This window comes from Bos mutus, chromosome 1 (genome assembly GCF_027580195.1).
Source record: "Bos mutus isolate GX-2022 chromosome 1, NWIPB_WYAK_1.1, whole genome shotgun sequence".
Lineage (NCBI taxonomy): Eukaryota > Metazoa > Chordata > Mammalia > Artiodactyla > Bovidae > Bos > Bos mutus.
Genome location: NC_091617.1, coordinates 67,957,173 through 67,971,856, shown reverse-complemented (window position 1 = coordinate 67,971,856; position 14,684 = coordinate 67,957,173). Strand labels below are relative to the sequence as shown.

The 14,684-nt window shown below is 41.7% G+C and overlaps 1 protein-coding gene across 15 annotated transcripts in view; it reads right to left on the bottom strand.

Annotated features, from left to right (window-relative positions):
- Positions 1–14,684, bottom strand: part of KALRN (kalirin RhoGEF kinase) — a 692,774-nt gene that overhangs the window by 255,911 nt on the left and 422,179 nt on the right. For all 15 annotated transcript variants that reach the window (XM_070370301.1, XM_070370325.1, XM_070370311.1 and 12 more), the window contains 4 exons: positions 13,769–13,918; positions 11,189–11,303; positions 6,665–6,780; positions 6,049–6,171 (listed from right to left, as the gene is read on the bottom strand). In XM_070370301.1, coding sequence (XP_070226402.1) covers positions 6,049–6,171; positions 6,665–6,780; positions 11,189–11,303; positions 13,769–13,918 — 504 coding nt within the window. The remainder of the gene's footprint in view (positions 1–6,048; positions 6,172–6,664; positions 6,781–11,188; positions 11,304–13,768; positions 13,919–14,684) is intronic.

The window sequence follows — 14,684 nt, the reverse complement described above, 5'->3', positions numbered from 1 at the left end:
GTTTCAAAAAGGAGGGGATATATGTATACCTATGGTTTGATTCATGTTGAGGTTTGACAGAAAACAGCAAAATTCTGTAAAGCAATTTTATCCTTCAATAAAAAATAAATTAATTAAAAAATACTTTCTCAATATCATTACTTATTGAGAAATATAAATAAAAACCACAATGAAATGCCACTTCATACCCTCTAGTATGGCTATATAAAGAATATGGATGATAACCAGTGTTGGAGAGGATATGGAGAAGTCAGAACTCATATACACTGCTGGTGGGAATGGAAAATGGTGTTCACACTTTTGGAAACAGTTTGGCATTTCCTCAAAAAGTTAAATATAGAGTCATCATGTGACCCAGATATCTACTTTCAGGTATATACCTAAGAGAATTGAAAACAAATGTTCACACCAACACCCGTACACAATGGTCACAGCAACATCATTCACAGTAGTCAAAAACTGGAAACAATTCAAATGTCTATCAACTGATGAATGGATAAACAAATGTGGTATATATCCATACAATGGAGTATTATCCAGTCACAAAAATGGAGTTCCAATGAAGACCTGCTGCAAAATGGATGAATCTTGAAAATATGTTAAGTAAAAGAAGCCAGATACTAAAGACCACATATTATATGATTCCATGATTCCAAGTTGCATCACAAATTGTCTGGAACAGGCAGATTCATAGAGATAGAAAGCAGATTAGAGGTTGTCAGGGGCTTAGGGGAGGAAAAGACGCGAGTAACTATTGATGGGTATGGGGTTTATTCTGGAAGTGATGAAATATTCTGGAACTAGATGGTGGCAATCGTTGCACAACCCTGTCAATGTATGGAAAACCACTAAATTGTAAAAAATGGAAAACAGAAGAATCTAAAGAGTTTTCCTATTAGAAAAACTGAGTTCTTCCAGATGTTAAGATGATTAAGCTTTAATTATCACCATATACCTTGGCCCTTTATAAATTTTGAAATCCACAACTGGAATATATCACTTGGATTCTTCTAACTGGCTTGACTACAATATAGCACAACAAGAAAATTTTGTTTTCCTCTTATCCTCACACAAATTCTCTTTATCTTATTTTTATTCTCACATTGTTGTATTGCTATATAGAAAGTACGTTTTGATATGCAGTGTTTCTTCTACTTGATCTGTTTCTTTGGAATAGAGTATCTAATTTGATAGACTCAGTATATTCTATACTTCCCTGCTGGCTCAGACAGTAAAGCGTGTGTCTACAATGCAGGAGACCCGGGTTCGATCCCTGGATTGGGAAGATCCCCTGGAGAAGGAAATGGCAATCCACTCCAGGACTATTGCCTGGAAAATCCCATGGACAGAGGAGCCTGGTAGGCTACAGTCCATGGGGTTGCAAAGAGTCGGACACGACTAGTATATTCTATTGCTCAATTCAATCCTGTGGTCCATCATACTTTCTGTCTTGTGGTTTAAGGCCAATTTGGTTTCTATTTCAAATTCACTTTACTGGTTATAAAGATTAAAACCAAAGATGGGTGGTTAAAAGAGGTTTGCTTCTGGTAAGTAGGAATAGGGTAGGGCAGGAGGCTATTGCCTTTCATCAGAAGATCCCCAGGTGGATTTGTTAACTTGTACATATTCTCACACCGAATAGTCCTGACAGCTGGAAATGATAAATGGGAGGATGAAATCCCATTAACAGAAATAGTTAAGAGTAAGAACAGAGAGAGAGCCAAAGTAAAAAAATCATATTAAATAGAAATTTGAGGAGGAAGAGTTCTTGAAATCTACCCAGACTTTTTTTTCTCTTTTGTTCTCAAATATTTGTAGCCTCTCTTCAATGTATAAGATATAGTTCAGTTCAGTTGCTCAGTGATGTCCAACTATTTGCGACCCCGTGAACTGCAGCATGCCAGGCCTCCTTGTCCATCACCAACTCCCAGAGTCTACCCAAACCCATGTCCATCAAGTCAGTGATGCCATCCACCATCTCATCGTCTGTTGTCCCCTTCTCCTCCTGCCCTCAATCTTTCCCAGAATCAGGGTCTTTTCCAATGAGTCAGCTCTTTGCATCAGGTGGCCAAAGTACTGGAGTTTCAGCTTCAACATCAGACCTTCCAATGAACACCCAGGACTGATCTCCTTTAGGATGGACAGGTTGGATCTCCTTGCATTCGCAGAGACTGTCAAGAGTCTTTTACAACACCATCGTTCAAAAGCATCAATTCTTCAATGCTCAGCTTTTTTCACAGTCCAACTCTCACATCCATACATGACTACTGGAAAAACCATAGCCTTGACTAGACGGAGCTTCATTGGCAAAGTAATGTCTCTGCTTTTTAATATGTTATCTAGGTTGGTCATAACTTTCCTTCCAAGGAGTAAGCATCTTTTAATTTCATGGCTGCAATCACCATCTGCAGTGATTTTGGAGCCCAAAAAAATAAAGTCAGCCACTGTTTCCACTGTTTCCCCATCTATCTGCCATGAAGTGATGGGACCGGATGCCATGATCTTTGGTTTCTGAATGTTGAGCTTTAAGCCAACTTTTCACTCTCCTCTTTCACTTTCATCAAGAGGCTCTTTAGTTCTTCTTCACTTTCTGCCATAAGGGTGGTGTCATCTGCATATCTGAGGTGATTGATATTTCTCCCGGCAATCTTGATTCCAGCTTGTGCTTCATCCAGCCCAGTGTTTCTCTTCTTCTGCATAGAAGTTAAATAAGCAGGGTGACAATATATAGCCTTGACTACTCCTTTTCCTATTTGGAACCAGTCTGTTGTTCCATGTCCAGTTCTAACTGTTGCTTCCTGACCTGCATACAGGTTTCTCAAGAAGCAGGTCAGGTGGTCTGGTATGCCCATCTCTTTCAGAATTTTCCACAGTTTATTGTGATCCACACAGTCAAAGGCTTTGGCATAGTCAATAAAGCAGAAATAGATGTTTTTCTGGAGCTCTCTTGCTTTTTCAATGATCCAGCAGATGTTGGCAATTTGATCTCTGGTTCCTCTGCCTTTTCTAAAACCAGCTTGAACATCTGAAAGTTCATGGTTCATGTATTGTTGAAGCCTGGCTTGGAGAATTTTAAGCATTACTTTACTAGCGCGTGAAATGAGTGCAATTGTGCGGTAGTTTGAGCATTCTTTGGCATTGCCTTTCTTTGGGATTGGAATGAAAACTGACCTTTTCCAGTCCTGTGGCCACTGCTGAGTCTTCCAAATTTGCTGGCATATTGAGTGCAGCATTTTCACATCATCTTTCAGGATTTGGAATAGCTCAACTGGAATTCCATCACCTCCACTAGCTTTGTATGTAGTGATGCTTCTTAAGGCCCACTTCACTTCACATTCCAGGATGTCTGGCTCTAGGTCAGTTATCACACCATCGTGATTATCTGGGTCATGAAGATCTTTTTTGTACAGTTCTTCTGTGTATTCTTCCCACCACGTCTTAATATCTTCTGCTTCTTCTAGGTCCCTACCATTTCTGTCCTTTATTGAGCTCATCTTTGCATGAAATATTCCTTTGGTATCTCTAATTTTCTTGAAGAGATCTCTAGTCTTTCCCATTCTATTGTTTTCCTCTATTTCTTTGCATTGATCGCTGAGGAAGGCTTTCTTATCTCTCCTTGCTATTCTTTGGAACTCTGCATTCACATGGGTATATCTTTCCTTTTCTCCTTTGCTTTTCACTTCTCTTCTTTTCACAGCTATTTGTAAGGCCTCCTCAGAGGCCATTTTTTTTTTTTTTTTTGCATTTCTTTTTCTTGGGGATCGTCTTGATCCCTGTCTCCTGTACAATGTCACGTACCTCCACCCATACTTCATCAGGCACTTTATCAGATCTAGTCCCTTAAATATATTTCTCACTTCCACTGTATAGTCATAAGGGATTTGATTTGTCATACCTGAATGATCTAGTGGTTTTCTCCACTTTCTTCAATTTCAGTCTGAATTTGGCAATAAGGAGTTCATGATCTGAGCCACAGTCAGCTCCTGGTCTTGTTTTTGCTCACTGTATAGCGCTTCTCCACCTTTGGCTGTAAAGAATATAATCAATCTGATTTTGGTGTGAACATCTGGTGCTGCGCGCCTGTGCCATCGCAGCTGCTGCACTCGTCCGCCATCACAGCCGCCATAAGATACAGTTAGGAAAGTGAATAAAGCATTGTTCTTGTCCTTTTGGATCTTGCAGGCTCATACAGGAGACAACACTGCATACACATTACTGGGAGAACAGGATGGTCAAGACAGGCGCCTTAAGGGCTACACAGACAATGGCTGCGGTCCAAGGATGGGCCAGATTGTATTCTGGCAGGTAGGCAGGATCACGGAGGAGGAGGCACTGAAGTGGAAAGGTGGCATCTTTTTAAGAAGTACAAACTAGAGGGAAGAGAAGGCTAATCTAAGGAGAAAATCAGTATAGAAAAGATACAGAGGCACGAAAATAAATGATGTATTTCTTGGAGGGTAAGAAAATATATCCATTCAGCTGGAGTGTAAAATTTGCATAAATGGGTAAGTGAAGATACAGTTCGGGTTGTAAGGTGATCCAGATGTAGATGTTGTTGAGTGTTAGCCTGAAGACACTGGAGAGTTATAAAAGCTCTCAAGCTGGTTGGCAATATGACCAAAGTAGTGTTTTAGAGAGGAACACCAATGAAGGACAGGATGGACTGGAAGGAAGGAAAGGCTGAAAGCAAAGAACCCAATTAGGGTGACAACAATGTGAACAGAAAGGATAAAGATAGGAAGATTGTCAAAGAAGAATAAAATTAATTGACTAAATGATTCTCCACATTTCTACTTGTGTGATGGGCAGATTCTGATCCTAGGAAGTTCTGGGTATCTGCTGTGATCCATCCTATGTGAATAGGATCACCATGGATCTGATACTATTTAGACTACTCATGATTCATTGTTGACACTATCTGGAGATGGGCAGATGGATGCAAAGTGGGTAATTCAAAACTATTTTCATTTAAACTATTTCATTAAAAGAATTTAAAAGGGTTCTGTGCATCTGCCACATCCCTAGTGCTGTTTGTTCTAGCTGGTGTTGAAATGAATTTCTTATCTGATTGACAGCTTTTCATATTGAGTGACAAGGCCCAAAAGCTCACAAGTGTGCAGAGGAAAACTCCCTGCTATCAAGAGTTTGGGGTGTAGGATTCACAAAGTGTAAAACCACTTCTGAAATATCTCAGGAATGAGGCTAAGAGTCTAATTTTGTTACAGCAAATTAGAGGGAGATTTGCCATAGTGTCAGAGGGATCTCTGGGTAAGGTAGGCATTAATATGTTCCTCCCTTGACTGCCACAAAAGCAGCTCTCATCCTGGAAGAGCATCTGCCATGTCTGGAAGTGATGCCAAAGGTGGTCCTCCATGGCAGGAAGCCCAGGGTGAGGGACAAGGAAGCTACAAAGAGGGAACTGAGATAGATTTGCTTCAAACCCAAGGTCCTCAGATCAAATCCTGGCTAGGAAAACATGAAAACAAGATTTCCTTCTATTATAGCATTCTCCATTCAGTGTGAATGGGGGTGTCAGGATGTGGGTACATACACCAGAGTGTGTTTTGCTCCCCAGGGACCCCAGCCAAGCTCATTTCCTGGGCAAGGCCAGATGGAAATAGTTCTGGAATCTGCTTTGTGAAGCCACCCATAACCACTGGCCCTTCTCAAAAGGTGGACTTCCCAAGCCATTCAGATTTCAAGAGTATGTGGCTGATATTCATACACACAATGTGCATTTCACATGAATACATTCCTTTGCTGTATTTGGTCTAAAAGAACACAGCAGATTCCAGAACCTGGAGCACAAAGATGAGGTCCATTCAGAAGCACAGCATATAGGAGTTGAGACCCTGTGTACAGAGCTCTACCCAGCAGCTGCATCTCTTTGAATGTTCAGATTTCAAAGGAGATGATTCTACCTACATGTCCCCCATTGGCTCTGTGGTCAAGCATTTCTGTACAGAGGCTGTTCTCTCACTCACAGTGTGAAAATGGCCAGAATGGGATGTGCTGGGTGGAAGGGGAGGGCTCCAGGATGCTTCCTACCTTGGCAGGCACCCTGAACTCCCCATATTCTTTCAGCAGTTCCTGAGTCTCCTCTGTGGTCTCCCCGGTGGAGGTATGTGTTGAGAGGTAATATTCACCTGTTTCTTGGATCCAGTCTAGTGCCTGTGGGAGGAAACAACCCACTAAGTTCTCCCAAAAGCCAGCTGATAGTAGGAAAATATGCCATGGTCTGATGTGAACATTTGTGGTTTGGAACAATATGATGGACCCAGGAAATCCTGGCATGATTTAATCAGTACGTAGCTTGGAAGTTGATTTATGAAAGTGCCCTTCTCTGTTATACCTGGAAAAACCCACCAGCAAAGACAGTGTCTTGTCCATTAAACCAGGGACTCTTCTAGACCAGGTCCACTATCATCCATGAGTCAGGGCGATCTGCCCCCAGCATCTCCTCCCAACTCCTGTCATCAAACTCTGAGCAGAGTGCTTGGTGAAGATCGAACTGCTGTCAGTGCAAGCATTCCTCTTCTCACCCCCTTCTCCCATCTCTATTCTGTCGGTGTGATGACCCTCTTTGGAACTGCCCAAGTCTTGGTCATCTGGGCCTCTGTACAGTCCTTGTCCAAGACAACTCCAGGGAAAGCGCTGAACATACCTGCTTGGCGCTTCGCTCAAACACCACGTATTGCTGACACTGGTCTAACCGCCGCTTCTTCAATGTCCAGAAGTGCAGGACACGGTTCTCCCTCTGTAAGAGCTCACTCAGGATGGCTGCAGGGCAGAGAGCAGGTGCTGGTCTCAGGAAGGCCCTGATCAAATCTGACCAGCTACTCGGGCCCCCCATCCCAGATAACTGTGCCCTTCGACTCTCCCCATAGGACTAATTCAATACCAGAAGCAAGGGGTCAAAGTTTGGTTCAGAGAGAATTTCCCAGAGGAGAGCAATATTGGGGAGACTGGGGGAGGGCTTACTGATGAAGTTGCATCAATAAAGTGGGGGAGAGGATGTCCCCAGGGTGACTTAAAAGTGACCCTGATTTTCTTCACACCAAAGCTAGTCCTTGATGATAGGAGACCTTGGGAAGTATTGGTGCTGAAAATAATAACTAATTCAACCAGATGCTTAGAGCCTGTAGAGAGTGAATGGACTTGGCAGGGATCCCAGCCACTCTTGGAGGTTCTAGGGGAGGGCCAGAGGTGAACAGGCAGGAGGATTGGGGTAACTGCATGGACAACCACATCACTTGCCACATACTCTGCCTATACAAAGGGCTGTGCTCTTAGTACTTTAACAGCATAGCCTCAGTTTAAAAACCTCTAAATCATGGGCATAGGGAAGTTGCGTTGAAATCATGTCATCATGGAATCATGTCTCTAAGCCCAAACTCCCCTGGTGGTTGGGACCGATCATAAGAAAAGCTAAAGCTATTTTCAATCATCTCTAATGATGGTAGGTGTGAGGATGGGCATGAGGCCATGAAGCACAGCAGAGGCTGTGGGAGGCATTTGTCCATGTCAGCTCCCTCCCTCTTCCTACTTCTCCTGTTGTTCCAGAAGCAGCTGGCTATGTGGATAGATCTCCAGTGTTTAATAGTATGTTCTAAGCTTGAAGCATCAAATCTATTTTGTACTGTTTGCCTCTGACTTCCCACTAACTACATTAGATACTAATAAGATATACAAGAACGATGCTATGAAAAGTTGACACTTATTCAGTGCTCACTATATGGCAGACACGTATTTTCAGAGTACCTCATTATGCATGGACCATTTTTATCTCCACTTTACAGATGAAGAAACTGAGGTTTAGAGAGAGTAGGCAACTGGCCCAAGGTCATTCTTATGGAAAAGCGTAGAATTTTATGACTTCTTAGCCACCTTGGGCTCCCAGGTTATTGGGGCTGTAAAGCACAAGTTATGTTGCAGGGAAAAGCCAATTCTGACTGCATGTTGGAACTGTTTCTTTGACTTGCTTTTTGTTTGTTTTGTTACTATAATCCATAATGGATTATAATAATAATCCATAACCACCCATAATGGTCTGCCTCAGAGAATCCTGCCCCTCTGCCTGACTGTTAAACTAAAGTGCCTTTGCTCAGAATCCTGTCCACTTGTGGATGGCAGAAAAGAAGAAATCAACACATTCCCTGGCTGAGGCTTGCCATTATAGGAGATATTTGCAAGATTAATGGCCCTTATACTTTGTTTCTTCACCTCCTCTCATCTCTGATCTATAAAAGAACCCAGTATTAATACCCCAATAAGACTGTTATTTTGAGACATTAGTCTGCCATCTTCTAGGTCTACTGGCTCATGAGGCAAGCAGAGCAAGCCTGGACTCGGTAACAGTGTGCTCTACACAGAGGGCACAGCCCAAATTGTAGTGCTTGTTGATTTTTGTGAACTTTTAATGCACTATGGAAGTTTAACTCTTGAAGGATAGAACCTGTCTCTTCTCCCTTAGGCTGAGAACTTATATGGGTCCCTATTATTGATCTCTCTCTATATCTATGCTCTTATTATGTAGCTTTTTAGTTCCTCCCCCAAAGAGACCAAGCGTACTTCCTCACCTGTGACCTCACACTTGGTCATGTGACTTGTTTTGGCAAATGGGTCGTTGATAGGACATAAGTAGGGTCTTGGAGTGTGCTTGTGCACTCGACCTTGCCCCTTTGATCTCTGCTATTACCTCCCTAAGAAGTTCTCCTGGGTGACCACTGCCCCTTCAACAAGGTCCCAGAATTAATCCACATGGAGCAGACAAGAACCCATCCTGTAGTGAAGGGGCCAAGCCAGCCAGACCTGCAGTCTCAAGCAGGAGTGCATTGTTGAGCCCAGCCAAGGCAGCTGGTCCCCAGGCAATGCAGTCAATGAACAATAAATGCTTACAGTTGTGGGCCACTGTATTTCAGGGGTTGTTACATAGTAATAATTGTTGCTATAAGAAAAACTTAAAATAAGAGGTACTGGCTTTGGGCCCAGGCAGCAGGTGGAAAGGAAATGGATACAGAAGAGGTCATAGGTCTCTGCTCAGGTGAAAGCTACAACTGGGCAAAGACAGTGAGAACAAGTGTTATCTTTAGTCTTTTTGTCTCCAAATTAGAGCTTTGTTCACTGAGGTCCCTCCGTGGTGGCTGAGGGAATTAGCCCAGCTTAGGTGAATGTCCTAATGAGTTTCAGGTTTCATTTTTGCCCCTCTTTAAGCTTTCCTGAGGGCACAGGGCCCCAACCAAGATGCGGCACATTCTGCTCTCCCTGGGAGGCTGCCACTCTTGGCACACTAGGGTGGAGGTGCAGGTGGGGCGTGCTTGCTCTCAGCAGGTAGCTGGCCTCTCTCAAGTCATATTTAGACATCAGAACACAGACCTTGAAAAATCTGCAGGAAGGGAAAGGTGACATAATGCCAGCCACCCACAGGGCCCCTCAGCTGCAAACAGATAGCACATCTGGAAAAGGAACCCTCTTCTTTCTTCTCTGTAGGGAACTTTGATTCCTAAGTTTTAATTCTTCCTGGTGAAGAATTCTTCCAAGATCAGAGGATCTTGCCACCTCCCGAGCTCCTTAAGCATAAAAGAGGCCCTTCCTAAAAGAGGTCCAAACTTCCCACTGTCCCCTTAGCAGCTTGCCAAGCCTGTATCACTTCCCTCCCTAGTGCTGGTCTCCAGGGTTGTATTGCTGTGCTGTGTCAAGATGACATTTGTTAAATTCTTCACCCACTCAAAGGCTAATTTCTGTAAGGTCCAGAGTAAGTGATTCCACCAATAATAATTTAATCTTAATGTTGGTCAGCAAATGAACAATTTTAAAGGTTACTGATTTTTGTCCATACAACGGTAGACTTTATAGAAATCAGAGAAATACTGAAGATTATCTAGACTAGTACTTATCTAAATTTTACGTGCACAAAAATCACCTGGTTCTGGTGGGATGGAGGAGCTCTTGCCAAAAAGGAGGTTCTGATTCCGTAGGTTTAAGTGGGGCATGAGATAATGTTTATTATAAGCTCCCAAGTGTTGTCAATGCTACTGGTCTGGGGCCCATATTTTGAGCAGCAAGAATTTACACATCCTTCTTCATTTTTCAATAAGAAAACTGAAGTTTCTAAAGCTTAAGCAGTAAGTAATAAAACTAGGTGGCTCAGTGGTAAAAAAAAACACACACACACACAAAAAAAACCCCCGCCTGCCAATGCAGGTAACTCAGGAGACTTGGGTTTGATTCCTGGGTTGGAAAGATCCCCTGGAGGAGGAAATGGCAACTCACTCCAGGATTCTTACCTGGAAAATCCTAGGGACAGAGGAGCTGGTAGGCTACAGTCCATGGGGTTGCAAAGAGTCAGACACGACTGAGCATGCAGCACATTGTACATTGCAATAAAACCAGGATTAGAATGTGGTTTTATGAATCTCAGTCCATGTCTCGTTCTCAGGCTGTAAGGTAACTCAATCTTGTGCCATTCAATATGGTAGCCATGTTTGGCTATGACACTTAAAGTAATGAATAGTCAGTGCGGGTAACTAGGCACATTTAAACTGCTCAAAAGTCACATGTGACCAGTGACTATGATACTGCACAGTGTAGATATGTAGAGATTATCTGTTATTTCTCTTAACATTGTTATAAACTCTAAGAGAGTCCCTTGGACTGCAAGGAGATCCAACCAGTCCATCCTAAAGGAGATCAGTTCTGAGTGTTCATTGGAAGGACTGATGTTGAAGCTGAAATTCCAATACTTTGGCCATCTGATGTGAAGAGCTGACTTATTTGAAAAGACCCTGATGCTGGGAAAGATTGAAGGCAGGAGGAGAAGGTGATGACAGAGGATGAGATGGTTGGATGGCATGACTGACTCAATGGACAGGAGTTTGGGTAAACTCTGGGAGTTGGTGATGGACAGGGAGGCCTGGCATGCTGCAGTCTATGGGGTCGCAAAGAGTTGGACACGACTGAACTGAACTGAAACTCTAAGATAAAACAAAATATATTTGGAGAAACTTTATAGTCATTTTTCCATTCAAAATTTTGATGCATGATGAATTGCCACTGAAATACCATCCCACATCACACTTTTTCTTATCTAAGGAGAAGAACCAGGAAATTTGAGGTCACATGAAGACCAGGTACCAAGCTCTGATCCATGTGGCTGGAGTGGCTTCAGGTTGGCAAGGCTCACACTGACCTTTCACTTGCTGTTCGGGTCCTCGGGTGTGGCTGGCAGCACTGGGCATGCTGACGTTGTTCCTATGGATGTACTTGAGAAAGACCTCAGCATTCCGCCGTGCCAGGGTGCAGGCCTGAGAGAGACAAAGTGTGAAGTCCCAGTCCAGAGGTGCACGTGATCTAAGGCACCAGAGAAGGGATGCTGGCGATGAGGCTTCTGGGTCTCTGGGTGAGCAGAGTCCTGGAGGCCAACTGGAGCAACATGGATGTTCCAGTTCTAATGGAAGAGGTTCACTTATTCTTTTAAGTGAAAAGCTTAAAAAAGAAAAGCTCCCTGTTCCTCTCTCCTTTCCATCACAAGCGAAAAAAGAAATCAGCTACTCCTTGACTACTACATGTATTGATTCAGCATGACCACCATCACCTTTCAGCCTGATTTCCCTCTGCCACATATAAGAGTGCCTCATATACGACCTTGGTGTAAGTCGCTTTAACGTTAGCTTAATTTAGACTCGAGAAAGCAAATTTAGTAATCAAACTTATTAACCACACGTTCCAAATATAAATGGAAATTACCCACATTTTAGAAACATGTTTGTCTATAAAACCCAACTCCACCTCAATAAGATTAATAAACATCCTACTGCTGGGCACAATATATCATGTAAAAGAGTAAGAGCCATTGTACCATCCCCTTAAGGCTCACAGAGCAGTGGGTGGCAGAGAGGACAGGTTTGTCCCATGCTGCTGTACCGGAAGGAGGCTGGGGCCCAGCAAGGGCAGGAGTCATGATCAAGTCAGGACTAGAATCTAGGTCTACTGATAGAGTGCTTCTAGTTTCTCTCAAGACCAGAGATTTTCTGAAATTTCTTTACAAAGCAGTATTTTTCCTGTTGGTAGAAGTAATACATGTTATTCCATTAATTTTCAGTCCACAGCTTTCAGAACTAAATTATCTCTAAACAAAATTGTTAACTTCTAAACTTTTTCCTACTTAGCATCTGATTCTACAAATTATATGGTCAAAACTAAGCTTTTTTATATTTAGCATCTGATTCTACAAATCACATGGTAAAAAATTATTTTAAATGTTGCTTTCACAATAACGGTTTCTGGGAGCTCTGGTAAGACTGTTCATGGTTCTACCACCCTAAGGCCCATGAATTTAACAGCTGGATAGCGGTCCAAAACTAAAGAATCCAAAATACATCAACTGATGTATACAGAGAGCTTGATCTTCTGTCCATTTGGCTTGTAATTTCCACAACAGCAGCTTCTCAACTATGGTTTTAGGCACATGTGGAAAACCTCAGAACATTTTTTTCCCTTCTTCAAAAAAAAAATTTAATTTTATGAAGAAATACCTTCATACCTCTATTTAAAAACTTTGACATGCTCTACTTAAATTGTTTCATTTTATTTATTTATTTATTTTTAAATGTTACATATTTTATTACTTTATTACAATAGCATAAAATAAATATCTTGAACATATCTTCCATTAAAAAGACTCCTAGTATTTAAATGATATTTGAAAATTGTTTCATTTTAAACTTTGTTTTATCAGAGGGAAGACTTTTAAAATCATCTTAAGCCTTATATGGAAGGATTTCTATTTAATCTTATTAGTAAGAGCTGATTACTAAGGGTTCAGATCAAATGCAGGTGCAGATACTAGATAGATGGGAGGAGAGCAGCAGGAGGTCATCTTTAAAAAAGAATAAAAATAAAACTTAAACAAGTGGTCAAGTAGAGAAAATCCCTAATGAAAGAAAAGCAGTTAATTACAGAATTGTAGAAAATCAGGGGCAACATGTTAAGGTATAAAAAGTCTCTAGTGTGCTTTCAGAAACCTGAAAGGAAGCAGAACATAAAAGCAAGGAATTTGAGAGTAAATGGATCCTTTGAAAAAGTTTTCACACTGAAGGTTCTGTCAGAGAGAAGATCAAAGGCAGAAGGAAAGAGGCTTAGGAGGTCTTCCCACACCAGCTGAAAGCTGTTCAGAGCTGGACTGTGTTTCCCCCCTGGGAAGCTAGGTATTTCTGTCTTCATACACAGAATAAACAGTGTCACATTTATTGGTAATTGGTAATTGTTAGATTGATAAATAAATGTCTAAACATTTTTTTAAACTCTTGCTCTAAATTTTGTGTCATCCAGTTATTAAAGATGTATTTTATTAGTTTTCTATCTAGGCTTATATATTTAAATTAAAATATTTTTATAGATAAAACATAACTAAGTGAAAGTGTGTATTTTCCTCAGTAAACATCAATGGGATATCAGGATATTTATACATAGCACCAGCAGAAATGGAGCATTCTAATTACCTAATTATACAAAAAGTGTGGAGAGAAATAATGTTTGAAGTGTAACTTTTCAGCCTTTCAAACGTCCTCTCTACAAATGCCTCCCTTTAGATAAGAAACTAGAAAACACAGGAGTATGGGAAGCCCATATGAAGCAGTGAGAGAGAGAGAGAAAGAAAGAGACAGAGACAGAAAGGAGGAGGAAGAGGAGGAGGAGACTGAGAGAGAGGGAGACGGTAGATGAAAAACAAGGCTAAAGTCCCAGAACTTGGATGACAATGTGCTCTGACCTTAAGAAAGGCTTCCTTTTGTTCCAAATGTTTACTGATGAGTGGAATGACGTGGTCGATCTCTGCTGCTGGCCCCAATTTATCTCGTCCACCACACCAGTCCTCATCTCTTCGGTATTCTTGCTCTAAGCTCTCCAGGACACTACAGACCTAATGAATCATGAATGAAAAGACTCAGTAATTGTTTAAGAAGTGTTTTATAAGGACCATTAGTTTAGAGACCCCTATTGTAAGTGACATTTTTCATTCAAAATCCAATTTGTGGCCTTAGGTGTGCAGCACCCCTGAGATGTCTAAGAAAAAGTCCAGGAGGCAGTGAGAATCCAGTGTCTGGAGCTTGGAGGACAGATTACAACTGAGGTATGGACTTTGGAATCATTTTCTGACAGCTGATGGTTGAAGGCTACAGGGATTGATGACATCACCTAGGAATAATGTACACAGCGAGAAAGGAGGAAAGACTAGTAATTTGGGGAGTTTCCAAGTGTTTTTATATATTAAATTGCTATAATATTAGGTAGAATAGGAAAAGGAGGTTTGGGGAAGATATTTGTGTTGCCCAGCCATCTGTACTTGTCCTACAGGAAGTAGCCTCAAGTAGAGGTAAAGGAGGAAGTTGCCTATGTTGTGTGATTTATGGACCATAAGTGAATGCTATCTTTCCCCTCGCTGGGAAAAATATTCCAGCAAAAATGTTTCAAGGTGCTACCATAAGGCAATGACATCTCCAGGCCTGCTATTGCAAAATGTACATTTCCTTCAGAGGAATAACAAATTCGAGTTAACTTAAAAGATAGTTAAGATGGTTTTTCACTTCTAAAAAGTCTGGGAGGCCATGCTCTAATTGACCTTAGAGACAAATTGGGTGCATCAGTAGGAGACACAGTGCAGCCTAGTGTCAGGGATTAAGGAAGGA